This window comes from Haematobia irritans, chromosome 4 (genome assembly GCF_050003625.1).
Source record: "Haematobia irritans isolate KBUSLIRL chromosome 4, ASM5000362v1, whole genome shotgun sequence".
NCBI classification, from domain to species: domain Eukaryota; kingdom Metazoa; phylum Arthropoda; class Insecta; order Diptera; family Muscidae; genus Haematobia; species Haematobia irritans.
Genome location: NC_134400.1, coordinates 183444651 through 183470632, shown reverse-complemented (window position 1 = coordinate 183470632; position 25982 = coordinate 183444651). Strand labels below are relative to the sequence as shown.

Here is a 25982-nt window from a genome sequence, read left to right as displayed (position 1 = left end):
AACATAGATAGGGTCCACCTAGAGTAATCTGTTTTTATGACGAAACGTTATTTCAATTGGATACGTTGAAACCCCTATTGAATTTCCTATACTCATAGAAAAAAATCTGCTAAAAACTGCAGTCAGTGTATTTTGATATATTTTTGTACTTCATGACCTAAAGAACAAAAAATCGAAAAATCAGGCTTTCATTTTTTTAATGCAATCAACAAACAAAAATTTCAACTCTCTATCCCACTAAAGCCAATTTAACTTTATTTTAGTTCATGGAAATATTATGTTTGGAGAAAGTTTCCTTTACTCCAAATAATTTTTTGCGTATGTTAGTCAAAAAATAGTTCATCATTTCTTTAAATTGTTGTTTTTTTTTATCTCAGCTTAAAACCATACATTGACTAAACTACAAGTGTAGCTTAACCAACAGAGGAAAAGAATGTTTGTCAAATTTATTTGAGCAAAGCCCTATAGACTGCAAGATGGTTGGATGGACGCACGTTTCGGAATTATCACATTCCTCATCAGCATCCTCTACTTGCAGCAAAACTATCAACCAATTATCAAAATAAATTCAGGCAGTTCATTAAACCCAACAATGAACCACACTTGAACCTTCCGACATGAACCTTCTTTAAATTTGTAAATTTTACTACAAATGCGACCATCGTGAACTTCGTCACTAAAGAAATTCTTGCAATTTTGAACTCCATTTTTTTCTTTCAAACTACAAAATTTACAAGTGAAAAAATTAATTATGTCTAATAGATTTTCTTGAATTTGTCGAAAAATATTTACTTATTTCTATGAAATCCGCTTGATGCCAGCATTTGTAACATTGTTTAGTTAAAACTTTCTACAAATATTTAAAATTTTCGAAAATTAAACAAAAGTTTTCTTCCTGGTGGGTTCAATGGGTTTTGAGTGTATGTTCCAATTGTTTAGTTAAAACTTTCTACAAATATTTAAAATTTTCGAAAATTAAACAAAAGTTTTCTTCCTGGTGGGTTCAATGGGTTTTGAGTGTATGTTCCAATTTGGGTAACATTCAGATCTTTTAGCAAATACTAGACGTATTACTAATACATTTGTCTTATTGTATTACGATCGCCAAAAGATTACCTATTTTTCCTTTTCAGCCAAATTATAACATGCTTAAGTTTAATCGAGTTGCATTTATGCTTTTTCCACTGTGCCTACTAACAAATTTCTTTCGGTGTAATAATAGATCATAATCACTTGTGATGATGTTCCAGGTAAAAACAATAATTAAGTTCAATTACTACAATTTTGAAAATGTAGCTTTAATTTCTTATAAATAATTTATTCTCTGTATTTAATTGAATCCATTTCTATTGCAATCGCAATGTGCTAAGTTTTTTACTCATTTGCAATGTTTTCCATATTTGCAAACTATTAAAAAATCCATTTTAATCTTGCATACAATTTATTAAACCACAAACATTTTTTTTAGTCAGGAATAAAAATACTAAAGCATAGCGAAATAAAAAAATAAACACTGTAATAATTTATGCCCATATTCAAAATTTCAATTTATTGACAGTTTACCAAAAGAATTTACATGGTAAAAGTAAGCTTAACGTTTTTTATAGCATTTTTGTATATGAAGGAATAAATTAGCGCCATTTCAAAAAATTTTGAAATATTGAAATTTAAAAATCAACAAAATTTACTATGCCATAGAAATAAGTAGAGATATTGAACTAATTTGGAAAAAGACTCAGATTTATTTTAATAAAATTTTGTACAGTTGAATACACTCAAAAAAAAGTGAACTCTCTATTTCACTAAAGCCAATTTAACTTTATTTGAGTTCATGGAATTATTATGTTTGGAGAAAGTTTCCTTTACTCTAATAATTTTTTGTGTACGCTAGTTAAATTAACTAAAACCGAGGAAAAAAATATACTCAAACGAAGCATAAAGATTAACTAAATTCGTGTCTTCCACAAAATAGTTCAGAATTTCTTTAAATTTGTAAATTTTACCAAAAATGCGTCCATCATGAACTTCGTATGTCACTAAAGACATTCTTGCAATTTTGAACTCCAAGTTTTTCCTTCAAACTACAAAATTTTCTTTAACAAGTGAAAAAACTTAGTTATGTCTAATAAGTTTTCTTGAATTTGTCGAAAAATATTTACTTATTTTTATGACATCGGCGTGATGCCAACGTGTGTAATACTGTTTAGTTAAAATTTTCTAAAAATATTCAAAATTTTCTAAAATTAACCGAAAGTTTTCTTCCTGGTGGGTTCACTGTTTTTTCAGTGTACGGTTAAAACGAACCGATAGGGACGGGCAATTTTAGGTCGTTACACCCAGAAAAAAGTGTCTTCGAAACTAAAGGAAAAAATGTTCATCAATTTAGTTTAGCCATTTTATTTCCATTCACTTAAATTTTTGTGTGAAATAATAAAATTTAATTGTTTCAGTAAAAAAAATCCTAAACTGAAAGCAGTTAGGAATAGTTCATTAACTAGAATAAGGCATGGCATTTTACTAATACTGTTTTCTTCGCTGGGTATAAGAACTTACTACTGAAAAAGAAAAATTTATTCACTGATAACAAAGCAATCGTAAAAATAAACAAAAACCGAACTAAAACCAAGTTTCCTCAAATTTAGAAAGATTTCTTATAAAATGATAATTCTGACTTCCTTTATTGTAGAAAGCTTATCATGCATACGAATAACACTTGGCATAGGAAAATATTTTAGTTCATTCGTACTAAGAAGTATTCAATCCTTTCAAAACTTAAGGAAACACACTTGTTAGAATATAGGAAAATTTCCTACATTTATTTTATCTACCTGTAATCGATACCTGTCTTCGATGTGTTTGCGCGTGGGTTGTTTTTTTAGTTGGAATCGCGTTGTTATGGTATACGGAGAGATTGTTAAAAAAGAATATTTTAAAATAATATAATAAAAAACAATTCAAATATATATAAAATATTTGTTATTTGAAATTAGTTCGTTTTTTGAAAATTGGTTTATAAAAAAGAAAACACCAGCGGAATAACAACCCCTTCATTCGACTTCATTTTGGTATCTTCAATTATGAGGTAATATTCAGTGACGCTAACCTTTTGTGAAAAAAATTGGTTTAGGATTTTTTTGTTTATATTTGTAGGTATTGAAATTGTAAAAGGTGGACAAAATTGCAACTTATTCAAAGTGAAAGGTACTAGAAGAAAAAAAATGTGTTTTAATATTTTTTGCAGAAAAAAAATGTGGAACAACTTTTAGTTGCCTTTTTCTAAATTAATTGTCTAGTAATGTTCAAGTTTGATTTTTTATTGATTTTTATAAAATAAAACATTAATTAAACCTATAACTTCAGTCTATTAATTTTTAATTTTTCTCTGATATAAAGTTTTTTTCCCTCTCCAAAAGTCGATAAACTTTTCATTGAAAATTTGTATCATAACATAAAAGAGAATGTTTTTGGACTAAGGTCAACATGACTATAATAATTCAGAAAAATTCTTTAAAATTAATGAAATTGTCTTTAAATTTGTTGCCTTTTTGCATCTTGACTACAAAGCAAATAAGTGTTAAAGCCCTCCACCATAGGATGGGGGTATATTAACTTTATCATTCCGTTTGTAACACATCGAAATATTGCTCTAAGACCCCATAAAGTATATATATTCTGGGTCGTGGTGAAATTCTGAGTCGATCTGAGCATGTCCGTCCGTCTGTTGAAATCACGCTAACTTCCAAACGAAACAAGCTATCGACTTGAAACTTGGTACAAGTAGTTGTTATTGATGTAGGTCGGATGGTATTGCAAATGGGCCATATCGATCCACTTTTACGTATAGCCCCCATATAAACCGATCCCCAGATTTGGCTTGCGGAGCCTCTAAGAGAAGCAAATTTCATCCGATCCAGCTGAAATTTGGTACATGGTGTTAGTATATGGTCTCTAATGACCATGCAAAAATTGGTCCACATCGGTCCATAATTATATATAGCCCCTATACAAACCGATCACCAGATTTGACCTCCGGAGCCTCTTGGAAGACCAAAATTCATCTGATTCAGTTGAAATTTGGTACGTGGTGTTAATATATGGCCTCAAACGCCAATACAAAAATTGGTCGTAATCGGTCCATTATTATATATAGCGCCCATATAAACCGATCCCCAGATTTGACCTCCGGAGCCCCTTGGAAGAGCAAAATTCATCCGATTCGGTTGAAATTTGGTACGTGATGTTAGTATATGGTATCCAACAACCATGCAGGAATTGGTTCATATCAGTCCACAATTATATATAGCACCCATATAAACCGATCCACAGATTTGACCTCCGGTGCCTTTTGGAGAAGCAAAATTCATCCGATCTGGTTGAAATTTGGTACGTTGTTGTAGTATATGATGCCAAAAGTGGTCCATATCAGTCCATAATCATATATAGGCCCCATATAAACCGATGCCGATATTTGGTTTTGGAGCCACTTGGAGGAGCAAATTTCATCCGAGTCAGTTGAAATTTGGTACATTGTGCTAGTATATGGCCGTTAACAACCATGCCTAACTAAGTCCATATCGGTCTATAGTTATATATAGCCCTCAGATAAATCGATCCCCAATCACACAAAAATTGGTCAATATCAAGTTCATAATTGTCTTTAGCCCCCACATAAGCGACCCCCATATTTCAATTCTGGCTCTCTACCTACCGTGCAAAAGTCCATATCGATTCGTAATTATTTGTAGACTTACCTATACATACCTTTTTTGTCTAATATATACCACGTATGGACTAACTCACAATTTAGGAAACAATGTTAAGAAGTTTTAAGATACCACAACCCAAGTAATTCGATTGTGGATGACAGTCTTACGTAGAAGTTTCTACGCAATCCATGGTGGAGGGTACATAAGATTCGGCCTGGCCGAACTTACGGCCGTATTTACTTGTTTTACTTGAAAAATAGCATAATTTCTACTGGAAGTCGAGTCTGCGTTTGAAAATTTATGTTGTTGTTAACACGCTTGTAAAAGACGTTGATAGCATATGAAGAAAACAACTTGAAAACACGAAAACTTAAATTTTGTTTCCTAGAATCAAGTACGCAAAACCAAAAATTAAAAGAGAATTCCGTCTTAAAAGTATCCTTACTTGAATTCTCCGATTCTTTGGCTCGGAATCAATACCAAAATCATTAGGGTAAAGACAAAATCTTTGGAACCGCGCATGCTATTTTTCAGTGTGTTGAAGTTTCAACCTAACTTTTATAATTATAGCAACCCCGCATCTGGGAAAATTGTCCACCAACACTAATGATTACACTAGGTCACAAATAACGAAATTTTCTCTGTGAATTGGTTCTAGCATAATTTTTCTCATTGATTTTGACTTACTAAACACGAAAATGAGTTTCAAAAAATTTTCTGTCGATTGGTTTTCGAGATACAAATTTTTGAACTTTTTTTTTTTTAATTTTTGGAGGTACACTTACAATTTTGAGCATATCTTTCGTCTTCTTTGACCTATTTGATCCTAGTGCTACTCAAATTAATGAAAATTAAGCCGTCTACAACTCATTCTGAGAAAATTTTCAAATCGGGTAAGTAGTTTGGATGTTGGCGGCTTAAAAAGGTTAAAAACGGCGTTTCTTAGTAAAAATGTGGCAGAAAAAACCATATAAAAATTCATATAAAATGTAAAACACGATGCTAACAGCAATTTTTTACGTATAGCTGAAATTTTTACAAATTTGAGTAGCACTAGGATCAAATAGGTCAAAGAAGACGAAAGATATGCTGAAAATTGTAAGTGTACCTCCAAAAATTAAAAAAAAAAGTTCAAAAATTTGTATCTCGAAAACCAATCGACAGAAAATTTTTTAAAACTCATTTTCGTGTTTAGTAGGTCAAAATCAATGAGAAAAATTATGCTAGAACCAATTCACAAAACGACTGTTGGCCAGTGTTATTAGTGAATGATTATTATTCGAAATTGTATGTGGTTGCAAAACACTGTGAAGACGTCCCGTCAATTCAATGTTTGAGTCCATTGCAAAGGCGCATTTTTATGGCAACAACACAAAAAAAATTCTGAAGCAAACCACAGACAAATAAAAATTATTTCGCACTTGCTCCTCGCAATCGTAGGCCAGGGGACAGAGACATTTACAACAAATATGAAATAGCGGTGCGATCGCTCAAAACTGACTAACGACGACCAGTACGCTTTTGGGGTATACACGAGTTCTTGAGAAGAAAATTCACTCATTCAACGGAATTCACTTGTCAAAGTCGGACGTACAACGGTTTACACAAAAACAATCAAACGTTACGTTTAAATACAAATAAAACGCAAAAATAACAACAACAGAAAGACATGTAAAGAAATACAAATACTTTTTGTGTAGAAAGTGTTGAAAATATATTTCACTGAAGTGCTCTATTTAAGAAAGTTATATATAATATCTAATGGAATGCAAATTTCCAAAAAATAAAAAAAAAAAATATTTGTGTCATTTCTTGGAAATTTAAAAATTATTAAAACAACAAAAATATTGAAATAATTAATAACGCAGTTGGAAAAAAGGCATTTTGAAGAAAAAAATCTTTTTAATAGTGATTTGAAAATTAATTGATATTTATTTTTAAAAATTTTCTCCTACTTTAGAGATACACAATAAAATATTGAAGAATCAATTTCAAAGAAATTGAAAGTGTATAAAAAATTGCAAACAAAAGTTTTAAACTTATCATAGTGAATTCCAAGACTAAAAACTAAAAGAAATACAACAATACAAAAATAAAAAATCTAATTAGAATCAAAAAGAAAAGATTTGAAAAAAAAGTTTCTTGAAAAGCATATAATGGCCCCAATAATTGCTGACAATACAATTGAATCAGGATGTGAATTTGTTGATAATTCCAACGATAACACCTCGAACAACACCAATTCAAATTATTCTAGTGAATCTAATGAAGAACTTTTCTCCAGCACATCCATTGAGAACGTTGCCTCCGTTGAAGAAGAAAATTCTGAAGAAGTGTCATTGAACGGTGGTGGTGTCCGGATTTGTGAAGAAGTAAAGACAGATAACGTTTGTGATCTCGATAGTAACGATGTTTCATCTACGGCTAGCAAACAACAAAAACAACAAATGCCATGGGAAGCTCCGGGAAAACAAGGACTCTATGATCCACAGAATGAGCATGAAGCCTGTGGCGTTGGCTTCATTGTGGCCATCGATGGCAAACGCTCTCACAAGGTAAGTGAAAATTGTACATTATATTTATGTTTCCCCTAGCATAGGACAAAAATATTACTCAAAGAAATTTGTAGTCACGAAAATAATCCGTCCCCCAATTTCATTAATTCGACACACACTCAAAACAAAGTTTCTTCACTTCAAAGATTTCAAAGATTTTGACCTTCCCTGAAGAATAATAGGATTGATTCCGAGCCAAAGACGATGGTTCTTTAGAAAGAAAAACACCTTTTGAAGCTATCAATACTCAAATCTAGGCTCTTTAAATTGAAAATTAGTATACAGATCTCATTTATCGAATCGTCGCTTATCCAAATCGTCGTAAAATCCATATTATAACAGTTATATACCCAGCAAAAAAGCGTCTCCAAAAAAGTAATGAAAATGTTCTTTTTGGATCCGGAAGTGGTTCAAAATTGACGCAGAAGCGATGAATTTAACATGGGCTTGTCATAGGACGGAAGTCCTCCATTTTAACAGCCGTTGCACCAAACTTACATCACTTCTTTAGGTGTGATCCGAATTCGATGTTTTGGATGTAAATTAAAAAATTCTGTGATATTTTGTCAAATAAATAATTTTTATAATTTTTTATAATTTTTAATGGATTCTAACGCTTGTCGGAAACGTTTGACTTCAAATATTTTCAAAAATTCACAATTTTTTCAAATTGAATTTAGCATTGTTTCGACAAAATTTAAATGATTTGTACCAAGTTATAAAAAACTGAATTAAGAGAACTTCCTGGGTAGTTAAAATAAAGAAAATCATTGGGAGTGCATCTTCTTGAAGTGCTTTTAAAGTTGTGCCTTTGGAAGAACTTCCAAATTTTTTTGCTGGGCATATATCAAAACAACAAATGTTTTCTTAAATTAAAACAAATATATACAGTAGCAAGTTCGTCCGGGCCGAATCTTAAATACCCAACACCATGAATCAAATATAATAGTTTCTTTTGAAATTTTCAGGGGGTTTCATGACAGATATTTTCCCAAGCAGATCAGTTCAACCAGTACGCTTCCCACAGATAAATGTAAAGATTTTACCTATGAAGACTAGATCAGATTCTGAATTTATAAGAACCATTCTTTATTTGAGTTTTAGAGGAATCAAAAAATCTCTTGTAAGTGCAAGAAAATGATGAAATAACGCCTTGATATGAAATCTAAAATCTGTGAATTTTCATCCCAATTATTTAAATGACTACGAGAAGTAAAATCTGGAAATTTCGCATTCAGTTTCAAGCAATTTTCATGATCAGTGCGCCTACTATACCCTCAATAAGTGAAATCGGTCTATATGGAGGCCTTACCAAATGGACCGATAAAACTAAATCATATACACTTTGTTATGGGTCTAAAATGCCAGTATATTTTCAATTCGTGGCAAATCGGATAAAAACTAAAAACTAGGAGTTAAATCGGGAGTTCGGTGTAATGGGGGCTATATCAAAACATGGACCGATGAAACTCCGTTTTCGCCACATCTCTTTAAGGTCCTAGAATATCTCTAGATTTCCGATTTGAGGCAAATTGGGTAAAAATTACGGATTCTAGAAGACCAAGAAGTAAAATCGGGAGATCGGTCCATATGGTGGCTATATCACAACATGAACCGGTACTCACCATTTTCGGTACACGTCTCTAGGGTCCTAGAATACCTATGGATTTCAAATTTCAGGTAAATTGGATTAAAACTACGGATTATAGAAGCCCAAGAAGTAAAATCGGGAGATCAGTCTATATGGGGGCTATATCAAAACATGGACCGATACACCCCATTTTCGGCACACCTCTTTATGGTCTAGAATACCTCTAGATTTTCGATTTCATGCAAATCGGATAGAAAATACACTTTCTAGACGCCCAAGAAGCAAAATCGGGAAATCGGTGCATATGGGCGCTATACCAAAACGTGGACGGCACCATTTTCGGTACACTTTTTGATGGTCCTAAAATACCTCTAGATTTCCGATATCAGGCAAATTGGATAAAAACTAAAGTTTTTATAAGCCCAAGATCCCAAATCGGGAGGTCGGTTTATATGGGAACTATATTAAAACTTGGACCGATGTAGACAATATCGCCATTATTGAAGGCTGTAGCGTGATTACAACAGACAGACAGACAGACAGACAGGCGGACATGCTTATATCGTCTTAGAATTTCTCCCTGATCAAGAATATATATACTTTATATAGTCGGAAATCGATATTTCGATGGAATGACAAACTTATTGTACCCCCGTCACCATTCTATGGTGGTGGGTATAAAAATCTTAAGCCAAAAATTCAAAATCCTCAAAATTAGTTTAAGCCAATTTTTATACCCACCACCATAGAATGGTGACGGGGGTATAATAAGTTTGTCATTCCGTTTGTAACACATCGAAATATCGATTTCCGACTATATAAAGTATATATATTCTTGATCAGGGAGAGATTCTAAGACGATATAACGATGTCCGTCTGTCTGTTGTAATCACGCTACAGTCTTCAATAATGAAGCAATCGTGCTGAAATTTTGCACAAACCCGTCTTTTGTCTGCAGGCAGGTTAAGTTCGAAGATGGGCTATATAGGTCCAGGTTTTGATATAGTCCCCATATAAACCGACCTCCCGATTTGGGGTCTTGGGCTTATAGAAATCGTAGTTTTTATCCAATTTGCCTAAAATTTGAAACCTAGATGTATTTTATGACCATAAAGAGGTGTGCCGAAAATGGTGAGTATCGGTCTATATTTTGGTATAGCCCCCATATAGACCGATTTCCCGATTTTACTTCTTGGTCTTTTAGAATCCTACATTTTTATCCTATTTGCCTGAAATTGGAAATCTAGAGGTATTTTCGGGTCAAAAAGAGGTGTGCCGAAAACGGTGAGTATCGGTCCATATTTTAGTATAGCCCCCATAAGAACGATCTCCCGATTTAACTCCTTGGGTTTCTAGAAACCGTAGTTTTTATCCGATTTGCCTGAAATTGTAAATATTCTGGTATTTTAGGCTCACAAAAACGTGTATCGGATTAAGTTTTTATCGGTCCATTTGATAATGCCTCCATATAGACCGACTTCACTTCTTGAGGGTGTAGAAGGCGCACTGATCATGAAAATTGTTTGAAACTCAATGTAAAACTTCCAGATTTTACTTCTACAGATTTAAGATTTCAAATCAAGACGTTATTTTATAATTTTCTTGCACATTTACAAGAGATGTTAATGATTCCTCTAAAACTCAAACAAAAATGGTTCTTATAAATCCAGAATCTGATATAGTCCTCATAGGTGAAATCTTTAAATTTATCTTCGGGAAGTGTCCTCAAGCCCTCCTGAAATTTCAAAGGAAACCCTAATATTTGGTTCATGGTGGTGGGTATTTAAGACACGACATTAACGGAGGGATGGAAATTTAAAAAAAAAATCTTGTACTAAGTATAAAGAAAAAATTCTTAAGTCAAAGATTATGAACATTCTTTCAATTAAAATTTCTTTATTTTAAAGAAAATTGTGCGTAATATTATGTAAATTGGGTATCCTAAAAATTAGGTTGCATAATCTTCCATTTTTTTTCCTCCAAATTAAATTTTTTTATAACAAATGAAAAAATTAGTTATGCCTAATAAATTTTCTTGAATTTGTCGAAAAATATTTACCAATTTTTCCTATATCCGCGTTTGTAATACAGTTCAGTTAAAATTTTCCAAAATTAATTTAAATTTGTTTTCCTTGTGGGTTCACTGTTTTTTTTTTAGTGTTTGAATGGGGGGTCGTGGTGAAATTGTGAATCGATCTAGCTATATCCGTCAATCCGTTTGTTGAAATCACGCTAATGAACGAAAGAACGATAGCTTCTTATCACAATTAGTTGCTATTGATGTGGGTCTGATGGTTATGCAAATGGGCCTTTAGGTATAGCCTTCATATAATCCGATCCCCAGATTTGATATACGGAACCTCTTGGAGGAGCAAAAGTTCGTCCCGATTTCTAACAATATATAATTATATACAGCCCCATATAAACCTATCATCTGATTTTCGGAGGAACACATTTTATACTATCCCTTTGAAAGTTGGTATATGATGTAAGTACATACTCTCTAATATTCATGCATTATTACATATTGGTCCCATATAAATAGATCCCGTAATTTGTCTTCCGGACCCTCCTGTATGAACAAATTTCATCCGATTCGGTTGAAATTTGGTACGTGATGTCAGTATAGGCTCTTTAGTTTTTAAAATAAATGTACCAATATTCATGTTTACCGTCCAAAAATAACATTTTGCTCTTGTAACATGTTTAGAGAAAATGATCATATTCCTTATTTGTGTGTATAACCGATTTCTAATCTATTTATGCTCTGTGTGTATTTAAGATTCGGCTCGGCCGATCTGTCTGCTTTTTGATGCTTCAGAGCTATATTTGGATGCACTGCACAGTGTCATGCCTTAGGATGGAGGCATACTAACACACAACTTTCTTTGGGTGTATTTTAACATTTTAGTATTTGTGTACAATCCTTATAAACTAATAACTAAATTTAAAATCCATTTATATCTCCAAACATTTTACAGATTCTTCGTGATGCCCAGACCTTGTCAGAACGGATGAATCATCGCGGTGCTTGCGCCTGTGACAATGACACCGGCGATGGCGCTGGTGTTATGGCTTCTATACCCCATGATTTATATGCCAAAGCATTGTAAGTAAATATATATACACACAGACTCTAGAATTAAATTTTTTCTTCAAGCGAATAATCTAAATTAAGTTATCGATCAAACTTGCGAAAAATAAGTTAGCCAAATCGTTTTCGTTTTTTTTTCTTATTTTAAATTAAACACGTCATACATGTTGGCAAAAAATTGATGTCATTATCTCTTGTGTAAAAGTTTAGTAGTCAAATTTTTGGAAGAAGTCCAAGATATTACAAATACAAAATGCAAAGAAATCCAAAGGATTTCGATGAAATTAAATGATTTTGCAATAAGAATATGAAATAAAATGAATCCATTACTAGCTCATTAATTGCAATGACATTTGCTTGAGTAAAAAGTATTTGCTTTGAGCTAAGAAGAAAATACGTGATGGAAGTTAGCGCCAACACCCATTAAAAGCAATTCTATTTTCTAGGAATGAAATGTCTTAAATCTGGTATTAAGTTCGTGTTTAACTACACCCAAAGAAATTTGTTAATAGAAACAGCAAAAAAGTCAGTTGAAAAAGGGAAAACAGCCTCACTTTGTGCTATTATTTAAACTCGTTGAAACAAACAAAAAAGTTTAACTAGTGATTATCGTAATAAAAGTAATAATTTGCCCAAAAATGTGAATATTTATAAAATTATGTTATGATGTATGACAAAATGTTTGCAGAAAAAACTATTTTTGGTAAAAATTTTACAATTTATTACTCGCTAGACCTTGACGTGTAAATATAACAGAAGACACCGACCGATGTTATTACTTTTTCTATGAGTGTAGTGGAAAATAACAATAAATTATGAGTATACTTTGCAAAACCTACAATCAAAAACAGTTTACTTGGATCCAAAGATTTTGATCTTCCCTTAAGGATTTTAGTATTAATTCCGAGCCAAAGAGGCGGCTATTTTAAAATAAAGACATTTTTAGGGACCTAAGTAGCTTTAATCATAGGATCAACAAAATTAAACTTAGGATACAGATCTCGTTTATCGAATTTTAATTCTTCTTTTGCGATATATTATTAAAACTATTCACGTACAAACAATTGTATGTTTAAAATTTCAAACTATAACGGATACATCAAATACATAATTCCAAAAAAAGAACTTTAAACAAAAGATAAAAAATCGTCAAAATAAGTCTTATCCTATATTTTAAGCGTTTTCATCTTAAATCTAAATATTCAATATTTCGGATAATTTAAAAACGATTTTTTTGAATCAAAAATGTTTTTCCTTACGTTAAGGAAAAATTGCCTTAGTTCAAAGACAAATTTTCCAAAATTTTCTTTTGATTAAAAATTCATTATTTTAAAGAAAATTGGTCTTAAGATTGTGCAAACTACGCATCCTAAAATGTAGATTGCATAATCTTTAATATCACGTGCATTTTTTCAGTGTAAGAAAAGAACGGTAAAAATTTTTGATTTTCATCTGTAAACCTCAAAATCATATAATTAGAATTGAAGTTGAATATTCATTGAACCCCCCTTTTCTTCATAAATCAATTCGATTTAGAATAATATTTTCCGCGTATTACACTGAAAAAAATATTTACGTGATATTAAAGATTATGCAACCTAAGTTTTAGGATGCGCAATTTACAAAATATTAAGGACAAATTTCTTTAAAATAATGACATTTTAATTAAAGCAAAGTTTATAATCTTTATTCCAAAAATTTTTTTCATTAAATTTAGGACACAAATTTTGTAAATTTACTAAATTTAACTAAGGAAAATTTTCCTTAAAATAAAGAAACGCCTTTTTCATTTAAAGAAATCGTCTTTAAATTAACTGAAATATTGAATCTTTAGATTTAAGATAAAAAAGCTTCAAATATAGGCTAATACTTATTTTGTGGATTTAGCATCTTTGGTTTAAAGTTTTTTTTTTTTGGAATTAAGAAAACATGTTTGCATTGAGGTATCCGCTATAATTTGGATTTTTAAACTGGCATTTGCTTGTACGTGAATAGATTTATTAACATACCGCGAAAAGAAAATGAAAATTCGATAAATGAATCCTAATTCTAATTTTATTGATCCTAGATTTAAGGCCAGATAGGTCGCTAAAAAGAGTCGTTATTTTAAAGCAGCCGCATCCTTGGCTCGGAATCAACACTAAAATCCTTAAGAGAAGGTCAAAATCTTTGGATCCAAGTAAACTTTTTTTTTTAGTGTACATTTCAGTGAAGTAGTACAAAACCACACAAAAGACCAGTTCTAACTTTTTGAACAAGGAAAAAATCGCTGTTCATTTCAGAGAAAACGACAACACACACTAATTAGGCTACTTACTTGTATAAATAAGATATTTTGACAAAAAAAAATACTATGTCGCCTAATTAGTATTTGGAATGTATTTCTCGTCTAGAAATTTCTTTCAATTCAAGTTCATTACAGGCATAAAGCAGCTGTCAGCATCTATCTGGTCACAGCTATAAATGCCTATATGCGTTTATAAATATAGATCACCAGTAACCTTGAAATATGTTATACATACACTGGATGTTGTGCAAATTTAAGTGTTTTTTTTTCTAAATGATATATTTTCCGTACCAATATGAGAAAGTGTGTGAAATGTAAATATTAGTACAAATATAATATTTGCATATAATAAATGTTGCGATAAAAATTCCCACCAAAAATATATATAAAATAAAAGAAGATTCCAAAAAAGCTCTAGTTGTAAAGTAAATGATAAGACGTCGACCTCCAATATTTCAAGATAAATTCCACATGTAGGGCCGACATTGACACAACTTGGCGGCTTCATTCTCCGTTTTGGACACAATATAAGATATTCTTCAGACACATATATTTTGTACGAGTATAATTATAGTGCGAACAGCACATAAAACTTTTCTGTATTCTCTTTTAGAACAGCAATAACTGATATTATTTGCTGTTACATTATACACTGATAAAAAAAAAAAAACATAATTTTACCTTTTGCCGGACGGGGATTCGAACAGCGGACCACACAGTTTGTAAGGATCAAAGAAGTAGCTGATCAATTGCCCAAGGAAACATAAAATGTTAATTTTGTAATAACAAGCAACAACCACCAACTTAATTCAATATCGCTCCCTGTTAAATAGCGCTCCAAGCTACTAAACACATATATGTTTATAGGCTATTTCTAAATTAATATATGTTTGCATCCAAGCATATTATATTTACAAACATTTTATGTCCCAAACATAATATGTTCTAACATATTAACATATATGTCCCAAACATGTTATGCTAGTTTATGAACATTATATGCTTGCACTCAAAAATATTGTGTTTAAAAATTTGTGTTCCAAACATATAATGTTTATAGCCAAACATATGAAAAACAGTCTTTTTCATCCGTGTGCTATCAAAGTCGTTTAACGATAAGTTTAATTGCCAAATTCACACTCGACTTCCATTAGTAATTAGGCTACGTTTCAAGTAAAAGTCTTTAAATTAAAGTGTTGAAAAACATGTCAAGATGCAAAAAGACAACAAATTTAAAGACAATTTCATTAGCCATAACATGTTATGTTATGATACCCATTTTGGGATCCACCGTGGTGCAATGGTTAGCATGCCCGCCTTGCATACACAAGGTCGTGGGTTCGATTTCTGCTTCGACTGAACACCAAAATGTTTCCTACCTCAGTAATGCTGGTGACATTTCTGAGGGTTTTAAAGCTTCTCTAAGTGGTTTCACTGCAATGTGGAACGCCGTTCGGACTCGGCTATAAAAAGGAGGTCCCTTGTCATTGAGCTTAACATGGAATCGGGCAGCACTCAGTGATAAGAGAGAAGTTCACCAATGTGGTATGACAATGGACTGAATAGTCTAAGTGAGCCTGATACATCGGGCTGCCACATAACCTAACCTAACCTATGATACCCATTTTAAATCGAATCTGTTAATAATACGACTTCATTGAAAAGTTTATCGACTTTTGAACAAGGAAAATACTTTATATTAGAGAAATGCATCTTCTATGCTAAGCAAAATTCGCATTCGTATTTTAAGGACATGAAATCTTTGGCCTCACGACAATATTTTTTTCAGTGTATATAAGTCTTTTTGATCGGAGTTTATAAATAATTAAGAACTAAATTTCAACCGGATCGAAAGAAATTTTCTCCAATAAGCTCCGGAAATCAAATCTGGGGATCGGTTTATATGAGGACTATATATAATTGTTAGAGAAAATATACTTACACTACGTACCAAATTTCAAGTGGTCAAATGAATTTTGTTCCTCCAAAGTGCTCCACAAGCCAAATCTGAGGGTCGGTTTATTCACTGAAAAAAAAAAAAAATATTTATGTGATATCAAAATAATGAATTTATAATTAAAATAAAGTTTATAATCTTTGCTTCAAATTTTTTTTCATTAAATTTATGACAAAAATTTTGTAAATTTGCGTTCCTCCGTTAAAGTCGCATGTCTTTGAACTAAGGCTAATTTTTCTTAAAGTAAAGAAACACTTTTTGATTTAAAGAAATTGTCCTTAAATTAACTCAATATTGAAACATTACGTTTAAGATAAAAACGCTTCAAATATAGGCTTAGAGTTATTGTGATGATTTAGCGTCTTTGGTTTAAAGTTTTTTTGGAATTAAGAAAACATTTTTTTACTTTGAAGTATCCGTTATAATTTGGATTTCTAAACTGGCATTGGTTTGTACCTGAGTACCTTTATTAATAAATCTCGAAAAGAGAATGAGATCTGTATCCTAGTTTTAATTTTATTGGTGCTAGATTTAAAGCTAGATATGTCTCTAAAAAATTCTTTTTTTTAAAGAAGTCCCATCTTTGACTCGGAATCAATACCAAAATCCTTAAGGGAAGGTCAAAATCTTTGGATCCAAGTAAACTTTTTTTGAGTGTATGGGGGCTGTAACAAAAAGTCGTCCGACCTACATCAATAACAACTACTTGTGCCAAATTTCATGTGGATAGCTTGTTTCCTTCGGAAGTCAGGGTGATTTCAACAGACAGACGGACGGACATCGCTAGATCCAATCATAATTTCACCATGATCCAGAATATATACTTTATGGGGGAATGATAAAGTTAATATACCCCCCATCCTAGGGAGCCACCGTAGTGCAATGGTTAGCATGCCCGCCTTGCATACACAAGGTCGTGGGTTCGATTCCTGCTTCGACCGAACACCAAAAAGTTTTTCAGCGGTGGATTATCCCACCTCAGTAATGCTGGTGACATTTCTGAGGGTTTCAAAGCTTCTCTAAGTGGTTTCACTGCAATGTGGAACGCCGTTCGGACTCGGCTATAAAAAAGGAGGTCCCTTGTCATTGAGCTTAACATGGAATCGGGCAGCACTCAGTGATAAGATAAGAAGTTCAACAATGTGGTATCACAATGGACTGAATAGTCTAAGTGAGCCTGATACATCGGGCTGCCACCTAACCTAACCTACCCCCCATCCTATGATGGATGGTTTAAAAATTAATTGTATCAATTCATTTTTTAATTGTATCAATTGATTTTTTAACTGACGTTGGTGATTGATATCATCATTGTGTGATTTAAGATTTCGTGATTTTCTATAAGATTTTTCACTATACGTGGTGAATAATATTTTTCAGTGTGTATATAAATGTTTCTGAGGTAGGTCATTTTTATGAAATGAAGCAGGTTCGTTTTAAGTAATGAATCATGTATTTATAACTCATAGGGCATAAAATTCATTCCATCAATGGAAATTTTGGAATATACGTAGAGTACAAAACATCTGCCATTGATCGATTTCTGCAATGACGCAAATTATGGCGATAATTCAAAAAAACAAAAAACAACTAGACGAGGATTTTTATTTACACAAATCTATTTCTCAAAAAGAAAAAAATATGTAATATTGATTGAATTGCATCGATTGGTGCATTTGCAAATAAAAGTACTGATGAATGTAATACAATTCTTGATAAGTTCATGCTCAAGTGAAAAAGAAACTGAACTGTGGAATAATTCAAAGTACTTCATGTGGGGTAAAAAAAAAAATACAGAGATATGGTTGACAGCTAATTACACCACAATTTGCTTACTCGGTTCGATTTATTGCAGTTAATTTCAAAAGTCCCAGAGTCCAGTAGAATGCAGGTCTTGAAACAAGTTTTATAGGTTCTTTGAACTGATGACTTTATAAAACCAAATTTGTTTTGTTTAACAATAATTGTACCCAATACTACCTGTAATGAATTTCTCAATGTTTTTCACATGGCGAAAGTTAACAGATGTTTAATTGGAAATTTGACTCATGTGCCAGATGTACATGCGTAAATTACCCATGAAATCAGTAGAGGAGATTTAGTTGATTATGGTTTTTTCATTTTTTTTTTTAATTTATTGTGCAAAACAAAAGTTTCGGAAATAACATCAAGCCGACAAAGCCATCACACGCGGTACGAAAATGGTCCTGTGGTATTTTGGCGCCGTCTTGGGATGGTCCACTGAAAAAAAAGCATGCCCGGTTCCAAAGATTTTGTCTTTACTTTAAAAATTTTGGTATTTATTCCGAGCCAAAGAAGCGGAGAATACAAGTAAGGATACTTTTAAGACACAATTCTCTTTTAAATTTGGGTTTTGTGTACTTGTTCCTAGGAAGCAAATTTTAATTTTTCGCTTTTTCAGCTTTTTTTCTTCATACGCTATCAAAGTCCTTTAAAAATGAGTTAACGACAACTTTATTTTCAAAAGTAGGACTCGACTTCCAGTAGAAATTATGATATGTTTCAAGTAAAAAACTTCTTTAAAATAAAGTGTTGAAAAACATGTCCTATATTTGAACGATTTTTTGCTTTGTAGTCAAGATGCAAAACGACAACAAATTTAAAGACAATTTCATTAACTTTAAAGAGTTTTTCTGAATTATTAAAGTCAAGTTGACCTTACCCCAAAAAATTTTTCTTTCATGTTATGATACCCATTTTTAAGGCAAATCACTTAATTATAAGGACAATACGACTTCATTGACTTTTGGACAAGGAAATAAACTTTATATTAGAGAAATGCGTCGTCTATGCTAAGCAAAATTTGCATTCGTATTTTAAGGACATGAAATCTTTGGTCTCACGACAATATTTTTTTCAGTGTCGACACCTTGGTGCCAACCTTACTCTCCATAATGTCGTACCCAAAAGTCCAAAGGATTGAGATCCGGAGATGTTAGTGGCCATTAGTTAGTAGAAATGAAACGAAAAACCTCCTTCTTAACCGATTCTTGGTTGGTGGTGCTGAATCCTGTTGGAATGTCCATGGTCTACTGCCGAAATGTTTGTCTGCCAGAGCTTCAATACTGTCTTTAGGACATAAGCTCAATGACAAGGGACCTCCTTTTTATAGCCGAGTCCGAACGGCGTTCCACATTGCAGTGAAACCACTTAGAGAAGCTTTGAAACCCTCAGAAATGTCACCAGCATTACTGAGGTGGGATAATCCACCGCTGAAAAACTTTTTGGTGTTCGGTCGAAGCAGGAATCGAAACCACCACCTTGTGTATGCAAGGCGGGCATGCTAACCATTGCACCACGGTGGCATAGATAAAATTGTACTACATCAGTTTCGAAAAAGTACTTTTCTAAGTAAAAAGGTACTTGTTCTTTTATATTCGTTCTACAGAAAGCTACCATAATAAAATTATAAATAGTATAAAAAACACCCAAATTCAAAGTCCAAAATTTTAACAAAATCCTTTTATTTCTCGCTCTTTTTCAGGTCTTCTGAAGGTATAAAACTACCAGATCTAGGCAATTATGCAACCGGTATTTTCTATTTGGATGAAAATACTCACAATGATGCCGAAAAAGAATTCAATGCATTGGCCAAGAATTTGGGATTAGAAGTGTTACTTTGGCGCAAAGTTCCTACAAATCAAGATGCCATTGGTACTGTGGCCCGTAAATCGGAACCACTTTCACGACAAGTATTTGTCATTCGTCCTTCCAGTATGGATGAGGATACATTCAAACGGCAGATTTTCGTTTTGCGCAAGCGTGCTAGCCACGAATTGGCTAAGGAAGGTCGTCGCTTTTATATATGTTCATTGTCTTCGAAGACTATTGTGTACAAGGGTCTATTTACTTCGGATCAACTTTGGAACTATTATACGGATCTCAAAGATCCACAATTTGAAACCTATTTGGCATTGGTACACACACGTTTCTCTACCAATACATTCCCATCGTGGGAGAGAGCCCACCCTTTGCGAGTTTTAGCTCACAACGGTGAGATCAATACATTGCGTGGCAATGTAAATCTAATGAAAGCTCGTGAGGGTGTCATGCGGAGTGAATTGTTTGGCGATGAATTGAAAAATTTATATCCCGTCGTTGAACCAAATCTCTCCGATTCGGGTTCATTTGATTGTGTATTGGAATTCTTGACAGCAGCCAGTGATCGTACGTTGCCCGAGTCGGTTATGACTATGGTACCCGAGGCGTGGCAAAACGACAAAACCATGCCACAAGAGAAACGCGATTTCTACCAATGGGCTTCATGCGTCATGGAACCTTGGGATGGTCCAGCTTTGATATCGTTTACCGATGGCCGTTACATTGGTGCCGTTTTAGATCGTAATGGCTTGAGACCATCCCGATTTTATATAACCAAAGAGAATATTTTGGTAATGGCCTCTGAAGTTGGTGTCTATGATGTGGATCCTTCGCAGGTGACTTTGAAATCACGCTTAAAACCCGGTCGTATGCTATTGGTCGATACACAAGAGAAGAAATTCATACAAGATATTGAATTGAAAACTAAGATTGCAAAATCACGTCCCCATTCAGAATGGCTACAACAAAAGGTGAGTAAAAATGTATGAGAATATAATTGAATATAATTTGAAGTATGTATTATTGTTGTTTCAAAAATAAACAAATATGTAACAAGATAATTGCATCTACATGGAAAGAATTCTCCTAGTAAAATTAACGAAATATGTCATTGTTTTCAAATTGAAGAAACTGTTCATTATAACTACGAAATTTTACATTATTTTAACGAAATTATTCATAGTTTAGCATTTGTATGTTCGTATTACCCTAGTCTAGGTCCACTTTCCCATAGGGTTTAATCTAGTCGACGCTATGGCCGCCTTCACATTAACCTGTTTTTTGAGAGTAAAGAAGGATTTTACTCTCTTTGCTAAAATTAGCAGAAATGTACACGAACGCAAACCAGTACCAACTCACCACGAACCAATTTACACTTTTAAATCAATTACAAAAAAAAAAAAACAAAGATATTCATATTTTTACTGCACTTCTATTTCACACTGTCTCATATTAGCTCCGTTCAGGTACGAACGAGTGATAATTATCACAAGTTTTTACGGTCGTTGGAGGTCGTTCGTTTACGCCAAAAAGCCAACAAAAGGGAGCTAGAGAGAGATCAAATTTGACATCGGGAGAAGTTGCTAGTTTTTGCTGGAGATTTTTTTTTTTCAAGTAAAAACTTTCAAGAGTTAGCACTTAATTATCAGCTGTTTTTTAGCCGAAAACACATCATACGTGTAATATATTTCAAAGTGTTAATTAGAAGTATAGTACAAAATATGCATATGTTTATTGTTTCAATTGGTAAATTGGTTCATTGTAACTATATTACTGCCTGTAAGCCTGATATCAATGCAGGTTGGTTCTTCGTCCGAATTAATTACCTTACATATTATTATTATAATTTTAATACGAACATGTCCACTAAGGACATGAAGATTAAGGAATTTATAAAGTTATTGAAAAAAAAAAACGCCAGATACCAATCTCCACAAGCCTAACTAGACATGTGTTTCTTTGCTGCACCCTCAAAAAAATCGCTTCTGTAACATATACTCCCAAGCCACAGTGGTGCAATGGTTAGCATGTCCACCTTGCATACACAGGGTCGTGGGTTCAAGCCCTGTTTCGACCAAACACCAAAAAGTTGTTCAGCGGTGGATTATCCCACCTCAGTAATGCTGGTGACATTTCTGAGTGTTTCAAAGCTTCTCTAAGTGGTTTAACTCCAATGTGGAACACCGTTTGAACTCGGCTATAAAAAGGAGGTTCCTTGTCATTGAGCTTAACCTAGAATCGGGCAGCACTCAGTATCACAATGGACTGAATAGTCTAGGTGAGCTAAGCGGGCTGCCACTATACCTAAAATATACTCCCAACCACACTGAAGAAAATATTGTCGTGAGGCCAAAGATTTCATGTCCTTAAAATACGAATCCAAACTTTGCTTAGCATAGAAGACGCACTTCTCTAATATAAAGTTTTTTACCTTGTCCAAAAGCCGATAAACTTTTCAATGAAGTCGTATTGTCCTTATAATTAAGTGATTTTACTTAAAAATGGGTATCATAACATGAAAGAAAATGTGTTAGGGTAAGGTCAACTTGACTTTAATAATTCAGAAAAATTTTTTAAAATTAATGAAATTGTCTTTAAATTTGTTGCAACTTGACTACAAAGCAAAAAATCGTAAAAAATAGGACATGTTTTCAACACTTTATTTTAAAGATGTTTTTTACTTGAAACATAGCATAATTTCTACTGGAAGTCGAGCCTGAATTTGGAAAATAAAGTTGTCGTTAACTCGTTTTGATAGCAGGACTTTGATAGCATATGAAGAAAAAATCTGAAAAATCGAAAAATCAAAATTTTAATTGTATCTTAAAAATATCCTTACTTGTGTTCTCCGCTTCTTTGGCTCGGAATCAATACTAAAATTCTTCAAGCATATATATTTTCAGGATTGGTCCAAACAAAATATTGTTTCTATTGTTCAAACATATTACGTTTCACCTTAGACATACACTGGTATAAAAAACGTGTAATGAAATATTCTTTATGTGTACACGCAAAAAAAATTCTTTCCTCCCAAACGAAATTTTAGACAAACAAAGTTCGCTTCTCATTTGCTTTTCGCTGTAAGGAAGTGTATTTGGAAGAAAAGTATATACTTTTTGTGATAAACGTTTATTCTTTTCCAGGATGTAAAAACAATTTCGTAAAGACTAACTCAAAAAAAACATTGTTTTCTTGCTAATTGCATTTTCCCTCACATCTTTCTCACATCCACGAGGTTTTTTTAGTTTTTAACACCTTTTCCTGTAATACCAACAATGTAGAAGAAATTATACGATTTTATAAATTTTTAGATTTTTTTTTACCTTTCGCCTGGACGGAGAATCGTACCGCGGACCATGCACTTTGTAAGCCAACACACTAACCACTGAGCTATGTACCTGTTATGGATAATAATGAATAATTATCAATAGATAATTATCCATATAAGTTATATTTATATAGCATAGCTTGCGGCGCCCACGAACCGAATAAATAAAGTTTATTTAACAGAAACAAACATTTAGTTTGGTACCGTGGAGCAGTGGTTGCTACGTCCGACTTGCGTGCCAAGGGTCGTGGGTTCGATCCCTGCTTCGACCAAAGTTTTTTTTTTACATATATTCCAGATATGTTCGGAAGATTCCGAAAAAATGTTCAACATTACATTGTACTAGTATATTAAATTTTGAACTGTAAAATGTGTCTTATTAAAGACCTAAAGCCAGAAAAGAACAGTGTTTGATATAAACGAAATGGGCTGTGTTGTTGTTTCAAAAATAACTTTTTTTATTGAAAAAATAAATATTTTGTAACAAACGATTTTTTTTTTTGGTGATAAAAGTTTAAAATTTTCGAAGCAATTCAAAAACTCTAACAAAGGAAAAACGTTTTCGGTACACGTTTTCCAAACGTTTTTTTTTTTTTTTGCGTGTACATATTTTTAAGGCGCCAATTAGTTGCTTCCAATTTTTACATGCAGCATACTGTCTCGGTCTCTCTTTCTAAACACATATATGTTTATAGACAATTTCCAAATTAATATATGTCCCAAAAATAATATGTTCTAACATATTAACATACATATATTAAAAATAATGTGCTAAACATATAATTTTTACACCGAAACATATGAAAGACAGTCTTTTTCGTCCATGTGACTAATGCAAGTTTCCATGGTCGTTAGTGTAGATCTTACGGGATGAGATAATTCAATTTGAGTCTTATATGTTTTTGTTTTTCCTAGGGAAAATTACATACGAGAATTATTCCTCCCAAATTTAATCATTTTTGACCACCACTGTACATCATCTTCTCACATAACTACAATTTGGGACAGGATGGCGTTCTAGTACATTTCTAATAATTTTATCAAAGAGCGTACAATCTCTCTGGCAAGTTTTTACTGGAAAGATACACAAAGAGACCTATTTATATGTACTAATTCTTGCAAGTGCTTACAGGGAAAAAAACTGCACTAAGTAAGACTATCCCATAGACAGGTCCTCATGAACTAATCAAAGACAAACTCTTAGGAATCTTTGTAGTTTTTGACCATCCGAATCGTCCCAGAATGGAAAAACTTTTGGAATATGAATAGATATTATTATTATTTTTATTATTTTATAATTGTATTTCAGTAAATCTGTAGATCCAATGATATTTTAATATAGAAAGAGTATAAAAATCAATTGTACGAACATTTAAAAATTGCGACAAACTGGAGCCCTAGTACCAGTACTGTGATAGGTTTATTCGTGTCAATTTGCATCCTAGGGGACGGTAATTATTAAAATCAGGAATATTAATGCCCTGGTGTACTTTTTAACTACAACTCATGAAATTACAACCTCTCACAGAAGAATAAATTAACAAAAAGTAAAGAAAAAAAGATTGGCGCCAAATCATGACCATTTTAACCATACTGTAGTTCATTTTTATACCCTCAACCATGGGATGGGGCTGAAATTTGGTACATGGTGTCAGCATATGATCTCTAACAACCAATCCAAATTCGCCCACATCGATCCATAATTATATATAGCGCCCATATAAACCGATCGCCAGATTTGGCTTGCAGAGCCTCTAAGAGAAGCAAATTTCATCCGATCCGGCTGATATTTTATACATAGTGTCAACATATGATCTCTAACAACCATGCAAAAATTGGTCCACATCGGTCCATAATTATATATAGACCCCATATAAACCGATCGCCCGATTTGGCTTGCGGAGCCTCTAAGAGAAGCAAATTTCATCCGATCGGGGTGAAATTTGGTACATGGTGTTAGTATATGGTCTCTAATGACCATGCAAAATTGGTCCACATCGGTCCATAATTATATATAGCCCTCATATAAACCGATCACCAGATTTGACCTCCGAAGCCTCTTGGAAGACCAAAATTCATCTGATTCAGCTGAAATTTGGTACGTGGTGTTAATATATGGCCTCAAACACCCATTCAAAAATTGATCTAAATCGGTCCATAATTATATATAGCCCCCATATAAACCTATCCCCACATTTGACATCCGGAGCCCCTTGGAAGAACAAAATTTATCCGATTCGGTTGAAATTTGGTACGTGGTGTTAAATATGGCCTCAAACACCCATGCAAAAATTGGTCGAAATCGGTCCATAATTATATATAGCCCCCATATAAACCTATCCCCACATTTGACCTCTGGAGCCCCTTGGAAGAACAAAATTTATCCGATTCGGTTGAAATTTAGTACGTGGTGTTAAATATGGCCTCAAACACCCATGCAAAAATTGGTCCATATCAGTTCATAATCATATATAGCCCCCATAAAAACCGATCCCGAGATTTAGTTTTGGAGCCTCTTGGAGGAGCAAATTTCATCCGAGTCAGTTGAAATTTGGTACATTGTGCTAGTATATGGCCGTTAATAACCATGTTTAACTAGGTCCATATCGGTCTATAGTTATATATATCCCTCAGATAAATCGATCCCCAATCACACAAAAATTGGTCCATATGAAGTTCATAATTGTACATAGCCCCAATATAAGCGACCCCCATATTTCAATTCTGGGTCTCTACGTGCCGTGCAAAAGTCCATATCGATTCGTAATTATTTGTAGACTTACCTATACATACCTTTTATGTCCAGTATATACTAAAGGTCTGCACAAGCATATTTGAATTTT

The 25982-nt window shown here is 33.0% G+C and overlaps 1 protein-coding gene across 2 annotated transcripts in view; it reads left to right on the top strand.

The window, feature by feature from the left end:
- The window catches only part of LOC142234000 (uncharacterized), a 75536-nt gene that overhangs the window by 36169 nt on the left and 13385 nt on the right, over positions 1 to 25982 (top strand). Inside the window, exons 1-4 of one of the 2 annotated variants that reach the window (XM_075305059.1) lie at positions 6227 to 6377; positions 6667 to 7261; positions 11834 to 11961; positions 19696 to 20782. In XM_075305059.1, coding sequence (XP_075161174.1) covers positions 6863 to 7261; positions 11834 to 11961; positions 19696 to 20782 — 1614 coding nt within the window. In that variant the 5' untranslated portion in view covers positions 6227 to 6377; positions 6667 to 6862. Of the gene's footprint in view, positions 1 to 6226; positions 6378 to 6666; positions 7262 to 11833; positions 11962 to 19695; positions 20783 to 25982 lie in introns of those variants that run through there. The other variant, XM_075305060.1, reaches the window with a different exon arrangement.